Source organism: Taudactylus pleione, unplaced genomic scaffold (genome assembly GCF_031769625.1).
Source record: "Taudactylus pleione unplaced genomic scaffold, aTauple2 ptg000080l, whole genome shotgun sequence".
NCBI lineage: Eukaryota > Metazoa > Chordata > Amphibia > Anura > Myobatrachidae > Taudactylus > Taudactylus pleione.
In genome coordinates this window covers 10,450,675-10,473,331 of record NW_028284482.1, presented here as the reverse complement: position 1 = coordinate 10,473,331, position 22,657 = coordinate 10,450,675, and the positions used below count along the sequence as shown (strand labels likewise).

Genomic DNA, 22,657 nt, shown 5'->3' with positions numbered 1-22,657 from the left:
TGAGAGGCTTTCCTAAGACACTTATGTACCTGTCTCCAAATTCCAGAAAAATGTTGGAGGGTAGCTTTGGCTGTTGGAATGCCCACTGTAGGAATTGATTGAAGCTCAGGAACTCGAGGATGCCGACCAGAATTGGCGAAAAAAGGACTTACACCTGTAGCAGATGAATAATGAAAGTTATGAGCAAACTCAGCCCAAGGCAAGAAATCCATCCAATCATCTTGAGAAGAAGAAATATACATTCTTAAGAAGGTCTCCAACTCCTGGTTCACTGTTTCGGTTTGTCCATTTGACAGGGTGATATGCAGAAGAAAATTGTAATTTAATTTGCAATGATGAACACAAAGCCCTCCAAAACCGAGCAACAAACTGGACACCCCGATCAGACATTGTCTCAGAAGGAAGTCCATGAAGACGAAATATCTCTTTGATAAATATTTGTGCTAATTTGGGAGCTGATGGAATTCAAGCCAAAGGACAAAAATGGGCTATCTTGGTAAAACGATCCACCACTGCCCAAATAACTGTACACCCCCTAGACTCAGGAAGATCTGAAATAAAATCCATGGAAAGATGGGTCCATGGTTGGGTGGGAATGGGTAGTGGTTGGATTAGTTCAACTGGAGACTGCCGAGAGGACTTATGTTGTACACACTTAGAACCAGAACGTATAAACTCTTGGACATCTTTTTTCATGGAAGACCACCAATAGGAACGTTGCAAAAATGAGTACATTTTACGAACCCCTGGATGTCCAGAGAAACGAGAATTATGAGCCCAGGAAAGAAGTTTACCTCGTAACTCTGGTGCCATAAATATCTTCCCAGGAGGAGGATCAGGAGAGATGGAAATTGAAGAAAAAGCCAGAGGGTTTATTATAGGGTACCTTTGATCCTCATTTTGTTCTTTCTCTTCCAACATTGAGCGTGAAAGTGCATCTGCCTTTTTATTCAATGAACCTGGACGATACCTGAGGACAAAATCAAAACGAGAAAATAAGAGTGCCCAACGAGCTTGCCGTGGGTTCAGACAATGGGCAGTTTTCAAATACAACAAATTTTTATGGCCTGTAAAAATAGTAACAGGGTGCTTTGCGTCTTCTAATAAATATCTCCATTCTTCCAAAGCTAACTTAATAGCTAACAACTCTTGGTCCCCGATGGAGTAATTACTCTCAGCACTAGAAAACTTTCGTGAAAGAATCCACAAGACACTCTTATCCCTTCTGCAGCCACTTGAGACAAAATAGCCCCAACTCCATAAGTGGAGGCATCCACTTCAAGCATAAATGGTTTCTCAACATCTGGTTGAACTAGAATGGGGGCCACGGAAAATGCATCTTTGAGAGTCTGAAAGGCATCCAATGCCTCTGGGGACCACACTTTGGGATTAGCCCCTTTTTTCGTCATAGCAGTAATTGGAGCTACAAATCGTTGAAAACTCTTTGATAAACTTTCTGTAATAATTGGCAAAGCCAAAAAATCTCTGAATAGACTTCAATGAAGTGGGGAAAACCCAATCTTGAATAACCTTTAACTTCCCAGGGTCCATCTGAAGTTCAGAACCGGAAATGATATACCCCAAAAAGGGTACCACTGGAACTTCAAAAACACACTTGGAGATCTTACCATCAAGCTTATTAGCTCGAAGACGACTTAATACATCTTTAACATGGGTACGATGATCAGAAAGATTCCTGGAAAAAAACAAAATATCATCAAGATAAACAGTAACAAACTGATAAAGTATATATCGGAAAATTTAATTCACAAACTCCTGGAACACCACAGGAGCATTACATAAACCAAAAGGCATGACGAGGTTCTCATAATGGCCATCTCGCGTATTAAACGCAGTTTTCCACTCATCACCCTCTTTATCTCTGATCAAGTTGTAAGCTCCCTTTAGATCAAGTTTAGTAAACAGTTGAGACCCCTTAACCCTGTCAAACAATTCAGTAATGAGAGGCAAAGGATATTTATTTTTTACCGTGATCTCATTTAGACCTCTAAAGTCGATACATGGACAAAGACCACCATCTTTTTTCTTTACAAAAAAAGAAGCCCGCTCCAGCAGGAGATGAAGAAGGCCTGATAAACCCCTTTCGTAGGTTATCTTGCACATATTCCGACATGGCTTGAGTCCCAGGAACAGAGAAAGGGAATACTCGACCTTTGGGTGGCATTTTACCAGGAATAACTTCAATAGGACAATCCCAGGGACGATGCGGTGGAAGTTCGTCTGCCGCCTGCTCAGAAAAGACATCAGCAAATTCATGATAAGGCTGCGGGAGAGAAGGTGGAACATCTACTTTCACTTCAGCCAATCGTTCCACAGGAATCAAACAATTTAATTTGCATTTAGGACTCCAAGAAAGAAATTGAGAACAAGTCCAATCAATATGAGGGTTATGAAGAGTTAACCATGGTAAATCAAGAACTATATCATAAATAGAAATGGGTAATACCAAAAACTCTAAACTTTTTCTTGCAAAGCTCCTACCCTCAACTTCATAGACTTTGTTTGATGCGTAACATATCCATTAGAAATTCTAGTCCCATTAACTGCAGAAAGGGAAAAAGAACGGGTTAATTTGACAACAGGAATTTTTAATTTCTGAACCAAAAGACAATGAAATAAAATTGCCAGCTGCTTCAGAATCTAGCAATGCAGAAAACTCTTGAAACGAAGAACCAAAATCAGGACTGTTCACAGAAATTAAACAATCCTTTTTGGGGGTAACTTTAGAAAGTACCCCTAGTTTGACTTCCCCTCCATCAACTAGGGAGGATCGTTTTCCCGGCCTTACTGGACATTTAGCCAAGAAATGTTCTGAGGATGCACAATACAAGCACAAATTAGAACGCCTCCTACGTTGCTTCTCAACTTCAGACAATTTAGCTTTATTAATTTGCATAGGCTCATCAGATGTACTATGAAAAGAGGGAGACAGGGGAAGAGAACTTTTAGAACACTCAGAGCGACTCCTCTTAACCCCTCGTTCTCGCATATGAAGATCAATTTTAATAGTCAATGAAATTAACTCATCCAAATTCTCAGGAAGATCCCAAGTCACCAACTCATCTTTAAGTCTCTCAGAGAGATCATTCCAACATGCTGCTCTTAATGCCTCATTATTCCATTTAAGTTCTATGGCTATAGTTTGAAAACAAACCACATACTGACCAACTGGAGCTGTTCCTTGCTTTACTCGCAAAATATCCACAGACGCGGCCACTGATTTTCCAGGTTCGTCAAATATCCTTTTGAAAGTAGAAACAAAAGCTTGGAAATTAGACATTAAGGCATCATTTCTCTCCCATAAAGGAGAGGCCCACTCAAGGGCAGCACCAGACAATAATGACATAATATAAGCCACTTTAACATGAGAGGTGGTAAAACTTTGTGGTAACAATTCAGAATGAATCTCACATTGGTTGAGAAGTCCTCTACATGTTTTTGGATTACCATCATAAGAGGTAGGAGTCGGTAAACGTAAAAAAGAAGCAGAAACCCCTGATGTACTTGCAACAGGAATCTTAAGTTTATCAAGACGTGTAGAAAGACATTGCAAAACTTGAATTTGAGTGTTTTCCTGTATTTCCAAACGAGCGGTCAAACCCTGAAGCACCTGTACCCCAGTAGCCTGTTCCAGATCCGGATTCATTTTTAGGTCTGTGCAAACTGTCACGGCTGCCCACACTTGAGACTCCTGGGAGGAGGCAGGCCTACTAGGCACAATAAATTGGGGTGGCTTTAGGAATTACCTTTTCATGGAATCTCAATAGTACGGAATAAAAGTAAATAGAATTTATTCACAGGACAAATATAATAGCAATGTCTCACATAAAGTCTCAACAACACTGAGGTTCACATAAGCAATAATGAGTGTAGGAGAAAAACCTCCATATAGTCTTTAACACAGAAAAGTTAATATGGTAGGGAACCCCGAGTCCAGTATGAGGCTAACACCTCAGGATGGTATAGAGGAGCTTCACCTGGGTGGAACCCTGTAGTGATGGAGATCCAGAGCGGAGTGAGCCCGGTGATGCGATGAAAGACGGAGCAGGGTTGAGCCCTGTGATGCTGTGAGGTTGAAGCAGGGTTGAGCCCTGTGATGCGGCGAGGTCGGAGCAGGGTTGAGCCCTGTGAAGCGGTGACGTCGGAGCAGGGTTGAGCCCTTGGATGAGGTGAGATCGGAGCAGGGTGGAGCCCTGTGATGCGATGAGGTTAAAGCAGGGTTGAGTCCTGCGAAGCGGTGTGGTTCCGGAACAGGGTTGATCCCTGCAGTGTAAGTAGAATACGGAGCGGGGTTGAGCCCCGCGATGCAATGAAGGTTGAAGCAGGGTTGAGCCCTGTGAAGCAGTGTGGTTCCGGAACAGGGTTGAACCCAGCGGCGTGACTAGAATCTGGATTGGGGTTGAGCCCCGTGATGCGGTGATGATAACTGTAACGGTGCAGTTGACAACTGTAACGAAGATGGATTCGATGTCCACAGGAGTGAGAGGCAACAGGTAAAGTAAATAGTGCAGCAAAAGGTGAAACCACAGTAGTGGAGCAGAAAGCAATACTTAGGCAATGGCTATGCTGAGCTCTGTAGTGAGGCTGGTAACTGGCATCAGAAGTTTAGCTGGAACATGAGCGGAGATATAGCAAAGTCCACAGCAACCCACAGGCTCAGCAGGGATCTGGCAGGAGTCCAAGAAAGACATGAAAGTAACGTTGCACAGACACTGAGACACAGTAACAGGCTTTATACTAGAGGTCTGTGATCCATAGGAAGTTCAGAACATGTGACCCAAATGGAATCAGGTTTGAAATAATGAGCAATCTAGGAATCCCACAACCTGACAACACCTTGGAAACAGATGATCACTTTAACTCTCTATTCCCTGTATGTGAAGAATGCCAGCCAGCAGGATAGCTCCTCCAACGACCACAAAGGAACATTGGAAAAAGTAATCTATCTTTATGTACTGAAATAGTCGCAGTCCTGACAGGCGCACTCTGTGCTCTACCACCTCCATAATGACTGCTGCTGGGGGAGCCCTCACTTTCAAGTTATGTGGCCCACTATCTTGTGTTGAATACAAAAGTGGTCCCTCAGTTAATGCAGTAGGTTGTCTAGTTGAGAAAATGGTAGGCCTTGTTGGGCCATCATATTCTTTCTACACATTGTAAGCGTCGAGACACCAGAAATGATAAAACAAAAAGCATTTTCATTTCTTTTTTTGTCGAAGCCTAGACATATTTAATAATATGTCGATTTTGATCGATTAAAATCGAGCAACATCAATGTTGTGTTGCTGCAGCTAATTCACACATTTACTAACAGACAATTTTTGATTTGGGTTTTTAAGTATTAGTAAATGTGTGATTAGGCCCTGAAAGACATCATCAATGTTGATTGATTTTTATCTATTTAAATCGATTAAAATCGACCCTTAGTAAATATACCCCTTTTTTTCTCTTTACTATTTTGATAAGAGGGATTACTGGAAAAACATGAACCACAAATTACTTCTTTGTGGTGTTGATAAGACAGAAAAAAAATCACGTTTGCTTTAAGTTCCCTTTCTTGAAATTTCAATAAAAGAAAAACTTTTTTAGCCATCTGAGTTACATTTTTTGAAGTGCTGCAATGCAGCAGCCATGGCTTTATCTGCACCAGTAGGCAGCAGTCCGCATCCCTTGAGAGACACAGCTCTGCCGTCATTCTAATGTGTATTATTGTATCTGGCATAATGTTATAAGGGGCATTAATGTGTGTGGCATAATGTTATAAGCGGCATTACTGTGTGGTGTATAATGTGCAAGGGGCATTACTGTGTGGGGCATAATGTTATAAGGGGTATGACGTTACACGCACTGAAGAACGGGGCGAAACACAGGCTGCTGCAGTGATACGGGAAAGGGGGGAGGACACAGACTGCTGTAAAGACACCAGGGGGGGGGGATGTTCTGAAAGGACAGTCTATAGATATGGCCGGGGGGTGCGCTTAATTTGTTTTGGGTACCGCATAAGAAAATAATTGATATTGATGTTTGAATATGATTAGCGCAAATGTCAAAAAATGGGCGATAAAACAGGAGAAAAGGTGTTAAGATGTTTTGCTGGGTAAATAATTATCCCATATGTAAACATTACCTGATGGGGGTACTTGATAACTGGAGTCGAAAACTCCTAATTTATGTTACGCAGCTGGAGAATCACACAGTACCTAAATAAAAATATATAAAGTGCAGTTTCTCTGTATAAATGATTAAGCTAAGTTGTATTTGAGTTTATACAACATAATGCAAAGATTGTAATTGCAATAATTTTCTTTAAGATTGGCTCTAGACTGTGAAAATGATTATACAGCTCATGACAATGCATTCACTGCACCGTCGTCTTCTAAAAACACTGGTACATTGGAGACATTTTCTTGGTACCTATTAAATACATGCGACAATTTTTGTATACCTACTGCTTTGGTAAGTGTAATTTCCTAATATATTTTAAATGCGCTACACATAAATATATTAGTGTATAATATGCTGAATAAAAAGTTAAAAGAACACGTTTTGTCAAAAATAAACCTAAAGCTAGGCTAATTTGATATAATGTTTGTTATTTAGGATTCCTTTAGTGGAAAAGAGGTTACCTATGTGTATAAAATACTTTTCTACCACATGCTGTACAACAATATACAGTGTTATATCAACTGAATTTTACAACATATCACTTCTGATAAATGATTCACGTTATTCATATTTTTACTGACATTTACCCATTGTGTAACCCATATTAATCAGAAGTGAAGTCCTTAATTTTTTTAAAGTGTGTCTTGATGGAATGGAGTAATCATTTCATTATGAAGGCTGTTACTCACAACTGATGAAACAAGAGTCTAGTCTCAGATGGAGCCCTCTAATTAGCGGCAGAGATTAGGGTCTTTTTTTGCCTATTATGTCTCTTCTTATCTCCCCTGTTGCTCTGCCAACACCCACTCTCTACAGGTTTGAAGGCACTGACTTATAGAGGGAAAGTTATTGAACTGCAATATGCATGTTTGGTTTATAGACCATGCAATTTGCTAAGCAAAAACTGCACATCAATCACGAGTCAAAATAACAAGGACTCAAACCACATTAGCAGCTTGGTGACTTGCTAGGAAACAAAGGGCCTGATTCAGAGCTGAACGCTCTGACCAGAGTGCTCGCTCTGAATCAGGGCCCTCCTCCATGAAAATGGAGCAGCCTCCTGGCCACTCGCATAGCTGTGGGTGACCACCCACAGCATATGCGAGCGGCCACGGAGGCCGCTCCACGGACTTGCGACAGAGACCCTGCGGTAGGGTCTCCCTGCCACAAGCCCTGGAGTGATTTTGGCTCAAATCACTCCCACTGACATCACTAGTGATGTCAGTGGGGCCGGCTTCAGACGGTAGGCGTTCCCATGGGAACGCCTCCGTCTGGCAGCCACGCCCCTGGCACGCCCACCAAAGGGGGCATGCTGTCAATCAACATCGACAGAACGCCCCATTTGGTGCGAGACCCATAACTACGGCTTGGCCGTCGTTATTCGGGTCTCGCGCATGCGCACGATGGAGCTCCCTCCATCGTGCGCATGCGCAGTGGGGCAACATCGACCCGCTTGCGAGCGTCCTTTGCTCGCGAGCAGGTCTGAATGACCCCCTAAGTCCATTATGTTTTATTTAACATCAGTATTGTTATCCAGGACATGGGGCCGGAAATTGATCGGACCAATGATTACTATCACTGGACGCCTCCATGTACCGCTGGCTAAGAGGATACAATTGTCAAAATATAAAGCAAGATGTTGTGGCACTACTAATTCCAATATTTCAAATGGTTTTGCATGCTTGTTAAAAGCCGGTACACACAAGACGATGTCTACACACTTGCTGATGCCGGCAGTGATGGAGGGGACCATGCTGCCACGTAATAGCTCCTGGAGCACGCATCGTCAGCGACATAGTGAGTACACACTAAACAATGTGCCTGATATGTCGTCCAATCCGGCGGATCAGAGCGACATATCGTCTAGTGTGTTGCCGGCTTAAGACTACAAGTGCCAGCATGCACATGATGCAAGTGCATTATAGCATTTGTAGTTCTACAAATACCTGGCCTATATAGTGTGTGTACAGGTAATGGTGTGTATGTACACACCAGCGGATGCCCTGAGACAATGAACAGCCCAGTACTTAACCAATGGGGTGGTATATTTGATAGCAATGTGGTAGTACAGTCAGGGCCTGATTCATTACCGATCACAACTGCGATTACGCACGTAATCGACCGATTGTTGCGTTCAGCGCATGCACGAAGACACCACTGCGTCTATGCAGACCCTTTAATAGTTACCTCCATGGTGATTGTGTGCATACGCTTTTACATGTTCCTACAAACATCAAACCAGGGACGTGGCCTTGCTGGCCACGCCCCTTTTTGCACACATGCCTTTCTCCTGCTCATAAGTCTCCTCTCTTTGACATATCTACAGATATTTTTGGGCTCTTTGCCTCTGAATTGTTGGCCACCCCTCGTCTACTGTAATCCAGTGGCAATCCACTACTCACTACACTGCTTTCTCTTATCCAGTGGTGATCATCTACACACTTCTATAGAAAGAAAACATCTTGCTCAAGACTGTGCATTTTCTACTGCTACTGGAATCCACTAGTTGAACACCACAAAGTCTAACAGTTATGAAGATTTGCATAGCAATAAATAACTCTCTTACCCTCTTTTCAGTCTCATTGTATTCAAATTTTAGTATAAGCAATTGCATTAGATCCAATTACATTAAATTTTCAAGTCCTGATTCAGACTTGCACGCAAGTAGGTTAATGATGACAGCAACTGATACAAGTGGATGGATAGGGGCGGTGAGACCATATTGATGAATACAGGCAAAGATATTATTTCCAAGGACTCAATAAGGCTACATCTATGGCAGACTTGCGTGCAACTCTGAATAAGTGTGTGACTTTACACCAGGTAAAGTGTACAATAGCAGTTTAGTGTGTAATGCAGCTGTGTGGCATACAGTAACAAGTGTGGAGCAATACATAAAGTTGAGCAGAGTGTTTTAAGAGTACTGAACCTGAGATTATCTGTTTTTAAGAAAAACTTCCTGTGCGTCTTCACCACAGGCTTTTTTACATCATGTAAGGACAGTTTCCTGTGCAGTATGGATAGCCCTGTAATGTGCACAATATAATGTCTATAGCGGTTTAGCGTAAAATGCAGCTGGGCGGCATACAGTAGCATAGAAATGACAGGTGGAGTTCCTTAAGGATATTGAACTTGAATTGCTCTGTCTTTACTTAAAACTGGAGATGCGTCTTCAGGCCAACGCTGATATGTAACTCTTTATTTAATCCTGCATTCATGACATAACGCAGTTCAGTACTACTGTAGAGTGTAATGAATGACAGGTTCCATCAGCCAGTCAGCAGATGGCGCTACAAAGCTTCGTTGGCTATTTGGCGCATGCACTGTGCAGTTTAGGAAGAGTGACATCTGGCAGACAGAAGTTGTATTACATGCTCCAGCTTTTCCAGTACTTCAATATGTTACGTTGCATTTGACTGCAGCATGATATGACTTAGAACGCCAAGCAGTGGCACAGCAGAGTGTGACTAGCATGGCGTATGGAGCAAAAATGTAGTAGGAAACATCTGTAAATGGGAATAGTAAACTTGCAGGCTGGGGTGCGATGGTTAAGCTGACTTGTATGCAGTATTGGAACTGCAGGACCGGCAGGTAATGTAGCACAGTGAATGGGTTTCAAGATGGAAGACAACGTGGACGCTGCATTGCTGGCGGGTGTTGGAGACACAGTGGCCGGTGGATAGCGGGTATGTGTGCAGCATGAAAGCTGTGGCGCTGTTGTCAGCACCACAGCTTTCATGCTGCACACAGATGCCAGAACACAGCGGCAGGGGGAACTCAGGAGGACAGCGTGAACACTGCGGTGCTGGCAGGTGTTGGAGACGCAGAAACAGATGGATAGCTGGTCTGTGAACAGAGTGGACACTGTGTTACCGACAAATGAGCGATGATCAGCAAAGATGGTAAAATAGCTGGAAACAAGCTAGAGATGAGCGGGTTCGGATTTACTCGGATCTCAAAAATGGCATTTTATTGGCTATCACGTGTTTTGGATAGCCAATAAAATAAATCCGAACTTGCGATAATTTTGGCGTAAAGAACCGAGTAAATCCGAGTAAAACCGAACCCGCACATCTCTAATTTTATTGGCTATCAGCTATCACGTGTTTTGGATAGCCAATAAAATAAATCCGAACTTGCGATAATTTTGGCGTAAAGAACCGAGTAAATCCGAGTAAAATCGAACCCGCACATCTCTAGTTTAAACAGGGAGTGGTCTCTAGCCATTGGACTAGCAGAACAGTTGAAGCAATTAATTACAGGGAGACGTCCCTGTGAATTTGAGACAGCAATGAATGAATGAATGTGTGCACCTATGAGCAATGCTAAGACCCAGATTTGTGACAGGTTAATTGTAGAGATGTGCGGGTTCGGTTTTACTTGGATTTACTCGGTTCTTTACGCCAAAATTATCGCAAGTTCGGATTTATTTTATTGGCTATCCAAAACACGTGATAGCCGATAGCCAATAAAATGCCATTTTTGAAATCCGAGTAAAACCGAGTAACTCCGAACCCGCTCATCTCTAGTTAATTGTGAATTGGTATTCTTCAAAATGCTTGATTAATTTTAGCTTATCCTCTACCAGGTTTATCTTCCTCCAACAACTTTCAAGTCTATGACCTCTTTTTCTTGAGCTCACTAACACTGTTGTCAAACCAAGAAGCTTGACGGTGTGGAATGCTTGGGACGCTTGGGAGCGATAATATCCATTGCAACCATTACATCTCTATTATAGTAACGGCCAATGATCTTCACAGACATCCAGTACCTCAGAGAGGTCCACATTTGATACAAGAGCCTGGGTCATACCCCTCCTTGGACAATACGTGGTCAACTCCATGGTCAAAGTTCTATTCTGAGGGGTTGCAACGAAAATTGTCGACATGCAAATGGTCGCTATTTTTTTTCCCCCTAATCGTCAACCTAACCCTCCCCTTGGTGCCTAACTCTAGCAGTCACTTCTAGTGCTTAACCCTCCGGTAAGTGCCTAACCCACCCTCCTGGTGCAGAACCGTCTGGGTTAGTACCTAAACCTAACAAAGCAAAATAAACATGTGTCGACCATTTGTGTGTTGACCATTTCCATGTTGACCTTTTGACATTGTTGACCATTGGTACCTGTCGACCTATGTGTGTCGACCTATAACCCGACTAACATCTGGTGTCTAGCTAGACATTGACGACTTTTAAATGTCTTTCTATAGTCCGGATACCGTAAAGCAAATCTGGCCACTTCCAGCTGTCAGAAATCCATGCGAACATCCGCCTATATTCAAAGTTGGCCGCATCTATGCAACTGCATTGCTCCCAGCCCTCCACTTGTTAAAGCAGCTACCATCACTATTATCAACATTTACTCCAGCCTTATCCTTGATGCAAGAGATCAGCATATACCCACCTCTGGATAGCCCGCAACTCTGTTAACACTGCCACGGGATCAGGGCCGGCGCTACCACTAGGCAAGCTTAGGCAGCTACCTAGGGGCGCCGCCCACTAGAGGGTGCTTCTGAGTCCGCCTAACTATGGAGGGTGCAGGGGGTGTGGTTGCTATGGGGCCCGGCGGCTTAAGGTGCCCTCCGGCCCAGCGTTCACACCCCCTGCACCCTCCATTGCAGGGCGCCCGCTGATATTGTGTTACCAGCGGGTACCTGGCTCCTTCTCTCTCCCCCCCGGCGCCAGTGGCAGCCGGAGGACGAAGTTCACTCCTGAGCTCCGGCTTCTGGGTCCCTCAGTGCACTATGGGAGTGACGTCATGACATCACTCCCATAGTTCCGAGGAGCGGGCGCCGGACGGCAGCAGGCACTGGAGCGGGGTTTAATGTAAGTATGTTTTTTTTGTGTGTGTGTGTATGTGTGTGCACAGGGGGGGCTTACTACAGGGGGCACTATAGGGGCCTTACTACTGGGGGAACTTCAAGGGGCATTACTACTTGGCACTGCAGGGAGCATTACTGTTGGGGGCACTACAAGGGCATTTCTACTGGGGGCACTACAGGGAGCATTACTACTGGGGGCACTACAAGGGCATTACTACTGGGGGCATTATATGGAGGCACTATTGGGAGCACTACAACTGGGGGCACTACAGGGGCCCTTACTTCTGGGGGCACTTCAAGGGGCATTACTACTGGGGCACTGCAGGGAGCATTACTACTGGGGGTACTACAAGGGCATTACTACTGGGGGAATCATCCCTTTAATTTGGGTCATGTGAATATTATTAGGGCGCTGTGTATGTGTCTGTGAGCTGGGCGGAGAGTTTGGGGTAAAAAGGTGCGGTATTGTGAACCTTTGCCAAGGGTGCCCTGAAACCTTGCACCGGCCCTGCACGGGATGCTTATCCTACGTTCAAACACCCCCTGGTCTTTAGGTAATGCTTATTCAGTCATAAGTGAAAAATAAACGCAATTCGTGCAACCCGTAAATGCTCTAAGCTGCGAAGTCAGGCCTTATGCAGTCAGCTAAATACAGTGAGATCTGTCCATATTTGCATTCAACTCTGAATTAGGCCCAACATGTGCATCTGTGGTGCAAAAGGTGCCATTTGGAGTTATAGGTAATCAGTGATTATTCTCACAGCTAGATGTGTAAAACATTGGTATTTGAAAACTAGGCACTGCTTGGTATCCACTATCATAAAAAGCTGTTACCGCCTCCTGAAGCTCATTTGAATAGCTAATCATGCACCACAAAATGTACCCTATATTAATAAAAGAACATACAGCCCCAACCCATTAAGCTCTTCTCATCAGAAGAGACAAATTGGTGTACTCTACAGTATGCTAAGCAGTTATCTTGACATGTTGATCAATGCATTTCCCATTTGAATGTGTGCAAAAAGATTCATAATGTCACAAAACAGCATTTGCTCTGATGGTTCTCATTTTTCTAGCTTTCATGAATTGCATTGTAAATTTGCATAGGTATAAAGGGTCCCAGTTATCTACAATGGATTGCCTCAATAGCCGAAAGTGGTCGGAATTGGGAGCATGTTAAATTACCCTGATCCGCCGATGGATCGCCGCAAGCCCAGGAGTGATTTTGGCTCTATCAGAGCCAAAATCACTCCCACTGACATCACTAGTGATGTCAGTGGGGCCGGCTTCAGACGGTAGGCGTTCCCATGGGAACGCCTCCGTCTGGCAGCCACGCCCCTGACACGCCCACCAAAGGGGACATGCTGTCAATCAACATCGACAGAACGCCCCCTTTGGTGCGAGACCCATAACTACGGCTTGGCCGTCGTTATTCGGGTCTCGCGCATGCGCACGATGGAGCTCCCTCCATCGTGCGCATGCGCAGTGGGGCAACATCGACCCGCTTGCGAGCGTCCTTTGCTCGCGAGCAGGTCTGAATGACCCCCTAAGTCCATTATGTTTTATTTAACATCAGTATTGTTATCCAGGACATGGGGCCGGAAATTGATCGGACCAATGATTACTATCACTGGACGCCTCCATGTACCGCTGGCTAAGAGGATACAATTGTCAAAATATAAAGCAAGATGTTGTGGCACTACTAATTCCAATATTTCAAATGGTTTTGCATGCTTGTTAAAAGCCGGTACACACAAGACGATGTCTAGTCTGCTCGACCTAGTCAGCGACGAAACCCGGTGGGGTAGCCAGCATCAGCAAGTGCATACACACTTGCTGATGCCGGCAGTGATGGAGGGGACCATGCTGCCACGTAATAGCTCCGGGAGCACGCATCGTCAGCGACATAGTGAGTACACACTAAACAATGTGCCTGATATGTCGTCCAATCCGGCGGATCAGAGCGACATATCGTCTAGTGTGTTGCCGGCTTAAGGCTACAAGTGCCAGCATGCACATGATGCAAGTGCATTATAGCATTTGTAGTTCTACAAATACCTGGCCTATATAGTGTGTGTACAGGTAATGGTGTGTATGTACACACCAGCGGATGCCCTGAGACAATGAACAGCCCAGTACTTAACCAATGGGGTGGTATATTTGATAGCAATGTGGTAGTACAGTCAGGGCCTGATTCATTACCGATCACAACTGCGATTACGCACGTAATCGACCGATTGTTGCGTTCAGCGCATGCACGAAGACACCACTGCGTCTATGCAGACCCTTTAATAGTTACCTCCATGGTGATTGTGTGCATACGCTTTTACATGTTCCTACAAACATCAAACCAGGGACGTGGCCTTGCTGGCCACGCCCCTTTTTGCACACATGCCTTTCTCCTGCTCATAAGTCTCCTCTCTTTGACATATCTACAGATATTTTTGGGCTCTTTGCCTCTGAATTGTTGGCCACCCCTCGTCTACTGTAATCCAGTGGCAATCCACTACTCACTACACTGCTTTCTCTTATCCAGTGGTGATCATCTACACACTTCTATAGAAAGAAAACATCTTGCTCAAGACTGTGCATTTTCTACTGCTACTGGAATCCACTAGTTGAACACCACAAAGTCTAACAGTTATGAAGATTTGCATAGCAATAAATAACTCTCTTACCCTCTTTTCAGTCTCATTGTATTCAAATTTTAGTATAAGCAATTGCATTAGATCCAATTACATTAAATTTTCAAGTCCTGATTCAGACTTGCACGCAAGTAGGTTAATGATGACAGCAACTGATACAAGTGGATGGATAGGGGCGGTGAGACCATATTGATGAATACAGGCAAAGATATTATTTCCAAGGACTCAATAAGGCTACATCTATGGCAGACTTGCGTGCAACTCTGAATAAGTGTGTGACTTTACACCAGGTAAAGTGTACAATAGCAGTTTAGTGTGTAATGCAGCTGTGTGGCATACAGTAACAAGTGTGGAGCAATACATAAAGTTGAGCAGAGTGTTTTAAGAGTACTGAACCTGAGATTATCTGTTTTTAAGAAAAACTTCCTGTGCGTCTTCACCACAGGCTTTTTTACATCATGTAAGGACAGTTTCCTGTGCAGTATGGATAGCCCTGTAATGTGCACAATATAATGTCTATAGCGGTTTAGCGTAAAATGCAGCTGGGCGGCATACAGTAGCATAGAAATGACAGGTGGAGTTCCTTAAGGATATTGAACTTGAATTGCTCTGTCTTTACTTAAAACTGGGGATGCGTCTTCAGGCCAACGCTGATATGTAACTCTTTATTTAATCCTGCATTCATGACATAACGCAGTTCAGTACTACTGTAGAGTGTAATGAATGACAGGTTCCATCAGCCAGTCAGCAGATGGCGCTACAAAGCTTCGTTGGCTATTTGACGCATGCACTGTGCAGTTTAGGAAGAGTGACATCTGGCAGACACAAGTTGTATTACATGCTCCAGCTTTTCCAGTACTTCAATATGTTACGTTGCATTTGACTGCAGCATGATATGACTTAGAACGCCAAGCAGTGGCACAGCAGAGTGTGACTAGCATGGCGTATGGAGCAAAAATGTAGTAGGAAACATCTGTAAATGGGAATAGTAAACTTGCAGGCTGGGGTGCGATGGTTAAGTTGACTTGTATGCAGTATTGGAACTGCAGGACCGGCAGGTAATGTAGCACAGTGAATGGGTTTCAAGATGGAAGACAACGTGGACGCTGCATTGCTGGCGGGTGTTGGAGACACAGTGGCCGGTGGATAGCGGGTATGTGTGCAGCATGAAAGCTGTGGCGCTGTTGTCAGCACCACAGCTTTCATGCTGCACACAGATGCCAGAACACAGCGGCAGGGGGAACTCAGGAGGACAGCGTGAACACTGCGGTGCTGGCAGGTGTTGGAGACGCAGAAACAGATGGATAGCTGGTCTGTGAACAGAGTGGACACTGTGTTACCGACAAATGAGCAATGATCAGCAAAGATGGTAAAATAGCTGGAAACAAGCTAGAGATGAGCGGGTTCGGATTTACTCGGATCTCAAAAATGGCATTTTATTGGCTATCACGTGTTTTGGATAGCCAATAAAATAAATCCGAACTTGCGATAATTTTGGCATAAAGAACCGAGTAAATCCGAGTAAAACCGAACCCGCACATCTCTAATTTTATTGGCTATCAGCTATCACGCGTTTTGGATAGCCAATAAAATAAATCCGAACTTGCGATAATTTTGGCGTAAAGAACCGAGTAAATCCGAGTAAAATCGAACCCGCACATCTCTAGTTTAAACAGGGAGTGGTCTCTAGCCATTGGACTAGCAGAACAGGTGAAGCAATTAATTACAGTGAGACGTCCCTGTGAATTTGAGACAGCAATGAATGAATGTGTGCACCTATCAGCAATGCTAAGACCCAGATTTGTGACAGGTTAATTGTAGAGATGTGCGGGTTCGGTTTTACTTGGATTTACTCGGTTCTTTACGCCAAAATTATCGCAAGTTCGGATTTATTTTATTGGCTATCCAAAACACGTGATAGCCGATAGCCAATAAAATGTCATTTTTGAAATCCGAGTGAAACCGAGTAACTCCGAACCCGCTCATCTCTAGTTAATTGTGAATTGGTATTCTTCAATATGCTTGATTAATTTTAGCTTATCCTCTACCAGGTTTATCTTCCTCCAACAACTTTCAAGTCTATGACCTCTTTTTCTTGAGCTCACTAACACTGTTGTCAAACCAAGAAGCTTGACGGTGTGGAATGCGAGGTTGTATACGCTTGGGAGCGATAATATCCATTGCAGGCATTACATCCCTATTATAGTAACGGCCAATGATCTTCACAGACATCCAGTACCTCAGAGAGGTCCACATTTGATACAAGAGCCTGGGTCATACCCCTCCTTGGACAATACGTGGTCAACTCCATGGTCAAAGTTCTATTCTGAGGGGTTGCAACGAAAATTGTCGACATGCAAATGGTCGCTATTTTTTTTCCCCCTAATCGTCAACCTAACCCTCCCCTTGGTGCCTAACTCTAGCAGTCCCTTCTAGTGCTTAACCCTCCGGTAAGTGCCTAACCCACCCTCCTGGTGCAGAACCGTCTGGGTTAGTACCTAAACCTAACAAAGCAAAATAAACATGTGTCGACCATTTGTGTGTTGACCATTTCCATGTTGACCTTTTGACATTGTTGACCATTGGTACCTGTCGACCTATGTGTGTCGACCTATAACCCGACTAACATCTGGTGTCTAGCTAGACATTGACGACTTTTAAATGTCTTTCTATAGTCCGGATACCGTAAAGCAAATCGGGCCACTTCCAGCTGTCAGAAATCCATGCGAACATCCGCCTATATTCAAAGTTGGCCGCATCTATGCAACTGCATTGCTCCCAGCCCTCCACTTGTTAAAGCAGCTACCATCACTATTATCAACATTTACTCCAGCCTTATCCTTGATGCAAGAGATCAGCATATACCCACCTCTGGATAGCCCGCAACTCTGTTAACACTGCCACGGGATCAGGGCCGGCGCTACCACTAGGCAAGCTTAGGCAGCTACCTAGGGGCGCCGCCCACTAGAGGGTGCTTCTGAGTCCGCCTAACTATGGAGGGTGCAGGGGGTGTGGTTGCTATGGGGCCCGGCGGCTTAAGGTGCCCTCCGGCCCAGCGATCACACCCCCTGCACCCTCCATTGCAGGGCGCCCGCTGATATTGTGTTACCAGCGGGTACCTGGCTCCTTCTCTCTCCCCCCCCGGCGCCAGTGGCAGCCGGAGGACGAAGTTCACTCCTGAGCTCCGGCTTCTGGGTCACGCAGTGCACTATGGGAGTGACGTCATGACGTCACTCCCATAGTTCCGAGGAGCGGGCGCCGGACGGCAGCAGGCACTGGAGCGGGGTTTAATGTAAGTATGTTTTTTGTGTGTGTGTGTGTATGTGTGTGCGCAGGGGGGGCTTACTACAGGGGGCACTATAGGGGCCTTACTACTGGGGGCACTTCAAGGGGCATTACTACTTGGCACTGCAGGGAGCATTACTGTTGGGGGCACTACAAGGGCATTTCTACTGGGGGCACTACAGGGAGCATTACTACTGGGGGCACTACAAGGGCATTACTACTGGGGGCATTATATGGAGGCACTATTGGGAGCACTACAACTGGGGGCACTACAGGGGCCCTTACTTCTGGGGGCACTTCAAGGGGCATTACTACTGGGGCACTGCAGGGAGCATTACTACTGGGGGTACTACAAGGGCATTACTACTGGGGGCACTGCAGGGGGAATCATCCCTTTAATTTGGGTCATGTGAATATTATTAGGGCGCTGTGTATGTGTCTGTGAGCTGGGCGGAGAGTTTGGGGGAAAAAGGTGCGGTATTGTGAACCTTTGCCAAGGGTGCCCTGAAACCTTGCACCGGCCCTGCATGGGATGCTTATCCTACGTGCAAACACCCCCTGGTCTTTAGGTAATGCTTATTCAGTCATAAGTGAAAAATGAACGCAATTCGTGCAACCCGTAAATGCTCTAAGCTGCGAAGTCAGGCCTTATGCAGTCAGCTAAATACAGTGAGATCTGTCCATATTTGCATTCAACTCTGAATTAGGCCCAACATGTGCATCTGTGGTGCAAAAGGTGCCATTTGGAGTTATAGGTAATCAGTGATTATTCTCACAGCTAGATGTGTAAAACATTGGTATTTGAAAACTAGGCACTGCTTGGTATCCACTATCATAAAAAGCTGTTACCGCCTCCTGAAGCTCATTTGAATAGCTAATCATGCACCACAAAATGTACCCTATATTAATAAAAGAACATACAGCCCCAACCCATTAAGCTCTTCTCATCAGAAGAGACAAATTGGTGTACTCTACAGTATGCTAAGCAGTTATCTTGACATGTTGATCAATGCATTTCCCATTTGAATGTGTGCAAAAAGATTCATAATGTCACAAAACAGCATTTGCTCTGATGGTTCTCATTTTTCTAGCTTTCATGAATTGCATTGTAAATTTGCATAGGTATAAAGGGTCCCAGTTATCTACAATGGATTGCCGCAATAGCCGAAAGTGGTCGGAATTGGGAGCATGTTAAATTACCCTGATCCGCCGATGGATCGCCGATCATCGATGTCCGGCGGATCATCGGTTTTGGTCAGTGGATCGGGTCTGCAGAATAGGGAATATCACATGAAAACATAAAGTAAATAAATAATGACTTATGCTAGAAATATTTAGTACATGGTAAATGAAGATAGACTGCTTGCTGTAGAGATTTCTTATTAGGCTGGGTACACACGTAAAGATTTTCTGTCCAACCATCCAACTAGTTGATTGGTTGGAATGAAAATCTGGTAAGATGACAATCAGCAATTTGCTCCCAAACGCCGGAAAATGGAGAAAAACTGTTGTTTGTTAAATGTTTGATCTAGGGGTGTGCACCGGCCACTTTTCGTGTTTTGTGTTTTGGTTTTGGATCTGGATCTTTCTTCGTGTTTTGGATCTGGATTGGTTTTGCCAAAACCACCCTTCCGTGTTTTGGGTTCTGGGTTTTGTGTTTTGGATCTGTATTTTTTTGAAAAAAAGCATAAAAACAGCTAAAATCACAGAATTTGTAGGTTTTTCTGCTCCTATGCTATTATTAACCTCAATAACCTTAATTTCCACTCATTTCCAGTCTATTCTGAACACCTCACACCTCACAATAGTGTTTTTATGTCCAAAAGGTTGCACCGAGGTAGCTGGATGACTATGCTAAGCGACACGAGTGGGCGGCACAAACACGTGACCCATCTAGGAGTGACACTGCAGTGGCAGACAGGATGGCAGTTAGAAAAACTAGGCCCCAAACTGTACATAATGCAAAGAAAAAAAAGAGGTGTACACCCACCCTTATGTTGTATAAACAGGACATGCACACTTTAACAAACCAATCATTTCAGCGCCAGGGCCTGCCACACAACTGTGGCTGAAATGATTGGTTCGTTTGGGCCCCCACAAAACAAGCTGGCAATTAATGTGTCCCTGCACAAACTGGCTCTACGGAGGCAAGATGTCGTCCTCAGCCTCCTCATCCACCGATTCCTCACCCTCTTCAGTGTGTACATCCTCATCCTCACAAAGTATTAACTCATCCCCACTTGAATCCACCACCACAGGTCCCTCTGTACCTTCTGGAGGCTGGTCTCCCTGGAAGAGCTGATAATTCATTTTGATGAACATCATCTTCTCCACATTCTGTGGAAGCAACCTCCTACGCCTTTCGCTGACAAGGTTCCCGGCTGCACTAAACACTCTTTCGGAGTACACACTGGAGGGGGGGCAACTCAGGTAAAATAGAGCCAGTTTGTACAGGGGCCTCCAAATTGCCTCTTTTTCCTGCCAGTACAGGTATGGACTGTCTGACATGCCTACTTGGATGCTGTCACCGATGTAATCCTCCACCATTCTGTCAATGGTGACAGTATCATATGCAGTGACAGTAGACATGTCAGAAATTGTTGCCAGGTCCTTCAGTCCGGACCAGATGTCCAAACTTGGTCCTGCCTGCCCTGCATCTACGCCAGCGGGTTGCTTAGGATACCTAAGTTTTTTCCTGGCAGCCCCAGTTGCGGGAGAAAATGAAGAAGGAGCCGTTGACGTGTCACGTTCCGCTTCAGCTGACAGTGTGTTCACCAGCAGGTCTTTGCACCTCTGCAGGCTTGTGTCGGCCGGAAAGAGAGACACCACATAGGCTTTAAACCTAGGATCGAGCACGGTGGCCAAAATGTAGTGGTCTGATTTCAACAGATTGACCACCCTGGAATCCTGGCAAAGCGAATGAAGGGCTTCATCCACAAGTCCCACATGCCGAGCGGAATCGCTCCGTCTTCGCTCCTCCTTCACTTTCTCCAGCTGCTTCTGCAAAAGCCTGATGAGGGGAATGACCTGACTCAAGCTGGCAGTGTCTGAACTGACTTCACATGTGGCAAGTTCGAAGGGCTGGAGAACCTTGCACAACACGGAAATCATTCTCCACTGCGCTTGAGTCAGGTGCATACCCCCTCCTTTGCCTATGTCATAGGTGGATGTATAGGCTTGTATGGCCTTTTGCTGCTCATCCATCCTCTGAAGCATATAGAGGGTTGAGTTCCACCGCGTCACAACCTCTTGCTTCAGGTGATGGCGGGGCAGGTTCAAGAGTGTTTGCTGGCGCTCCAGTCTTCGGCACGCAGTCGCTGAATGGCGAAAGTGGCCAGAAATTTTTCGGGCCACCCAAAGCGTCTCCTGCACGCCCCTGTCGCTTTTCAGAAAATTCTGCACCACCAAGTTTATTGTGTGAGCAAAACATGGGACGTGCTGGAATTTGCCCAGATGTAATGCCCGCACAATATTGGTGGCGTTGTCAGATATCACAAATCCCCAGGAGAGTCTAAGTGGGGTAATCCACTGGGCGATGATTTCCCTCAGTTTCTCTAAGAGGTTGTCGGCGGTGTGCCTCTTACTGAAACCGGTGATACACAGCGTAGTCTGCCTTGTAACGAGCTGGCATTTCTGAGATGCTGCTACTGGTGACGCTGCTGCTGTTGCTGCGTAAGGTGATACATCTACCCAGTGGGCTGTCACAGTCATATAGTCCTTAGTCTGCCCTGTTCCACTTGTCCACATGTCCGTGGTTAAGTGGACATTGTGTACAACGGCATTTTTCAGGACACTGAGGACACTTTTTCTGACGTTTCTGTACAGTCTCGGTATCGCCTGCCTAGTGAAGTGGAATCTAGACGGGATTTGGAACCGGGGACACACTACCTCCATCAATTGTCTAAATCCCACTGCACTAATGGCGGATACCGGACGCACGTCTAACACCAACATAGCAGTCAAGGCCTCAGTTATACGTTTTGCTTCAGGATGACTGCTGTCGTACTTCATCCTCCTCGCTAAGGACTGTTGGAGGGTCAATTGTTTAGTAAAAGTAGTGGTGTTCCTACTTCCTCTCTGGGATGATGAACGACTCCCAGCAGCAGCAACAGCAGCAGCGGCAGCAGTAGGCGTAGCAATGCAGGATCCTCTGGAGGAATCCCGGATAGGAGAGTCAGTCATGCCAGGGACATGGCCTGCAGGACTACTTCCGATCCTGACTAAGGAGGAAATTGACGAGGAGGGAGTTGACGGTGTGGCTTGGATACAACAGGACAACGGGATTTAGGTGTCCCTGGACTGCTTACGGTCTTAGCCAAAGTTTCTGAACTTGACAGTAACTTTTTATGATCGCGCTGCAGGTGCCGTATAAGGGAGGATATTCCTAGGTGGTTGACGTCCCTACCCCTACTTATTTCACCTTTACATATGGTACATATGGCAAGACAGTTGTTGTCCGGATTTGGATAGAAATATTGCCAGACCAAAGAGGTGGAATGTTTGGTCTTCTGCCCAGGCATGACCGTGATGGGCTTTTTCATCCCACGGACAACAATTGTCTCCCCCGGAGCCTGATTTAAACAAACCACATCACCATCAGAATCCTCCTCGCCAACTTCCTCCTCAGCGCCAGCTACACCAGTATCCTCATCCTGTTGTACTTCAACAGTGACATCTTCAATTTGCATATCAGTAAGTGGACTGTGGGTGCTCCTTTCAGCA

General features: G+C 45.1%; 1 protein-coding gene across 1 annotated transcript in view; it reads left to right on the top strand.

Moving 5' to 3' along the window:
• MEI1 (meiotic double-stranded break formation protein 1) overlaps positions 1–22,657 on the top strand; it is a 464,883-nt gene that overhangs the window by 170,101 nt on the left and 272,125 nt on the right. The window contains exon 14 of the mRNA XM_088468098.1: positions 6,333–6,477. Coding sequence (XP_088324224.1) covers positions 6,333–6,477 — 145 coding nt within the window. The remainder of the gene's footprint in view (positions 1–6,332; positions 6,478–22,657) is intronic.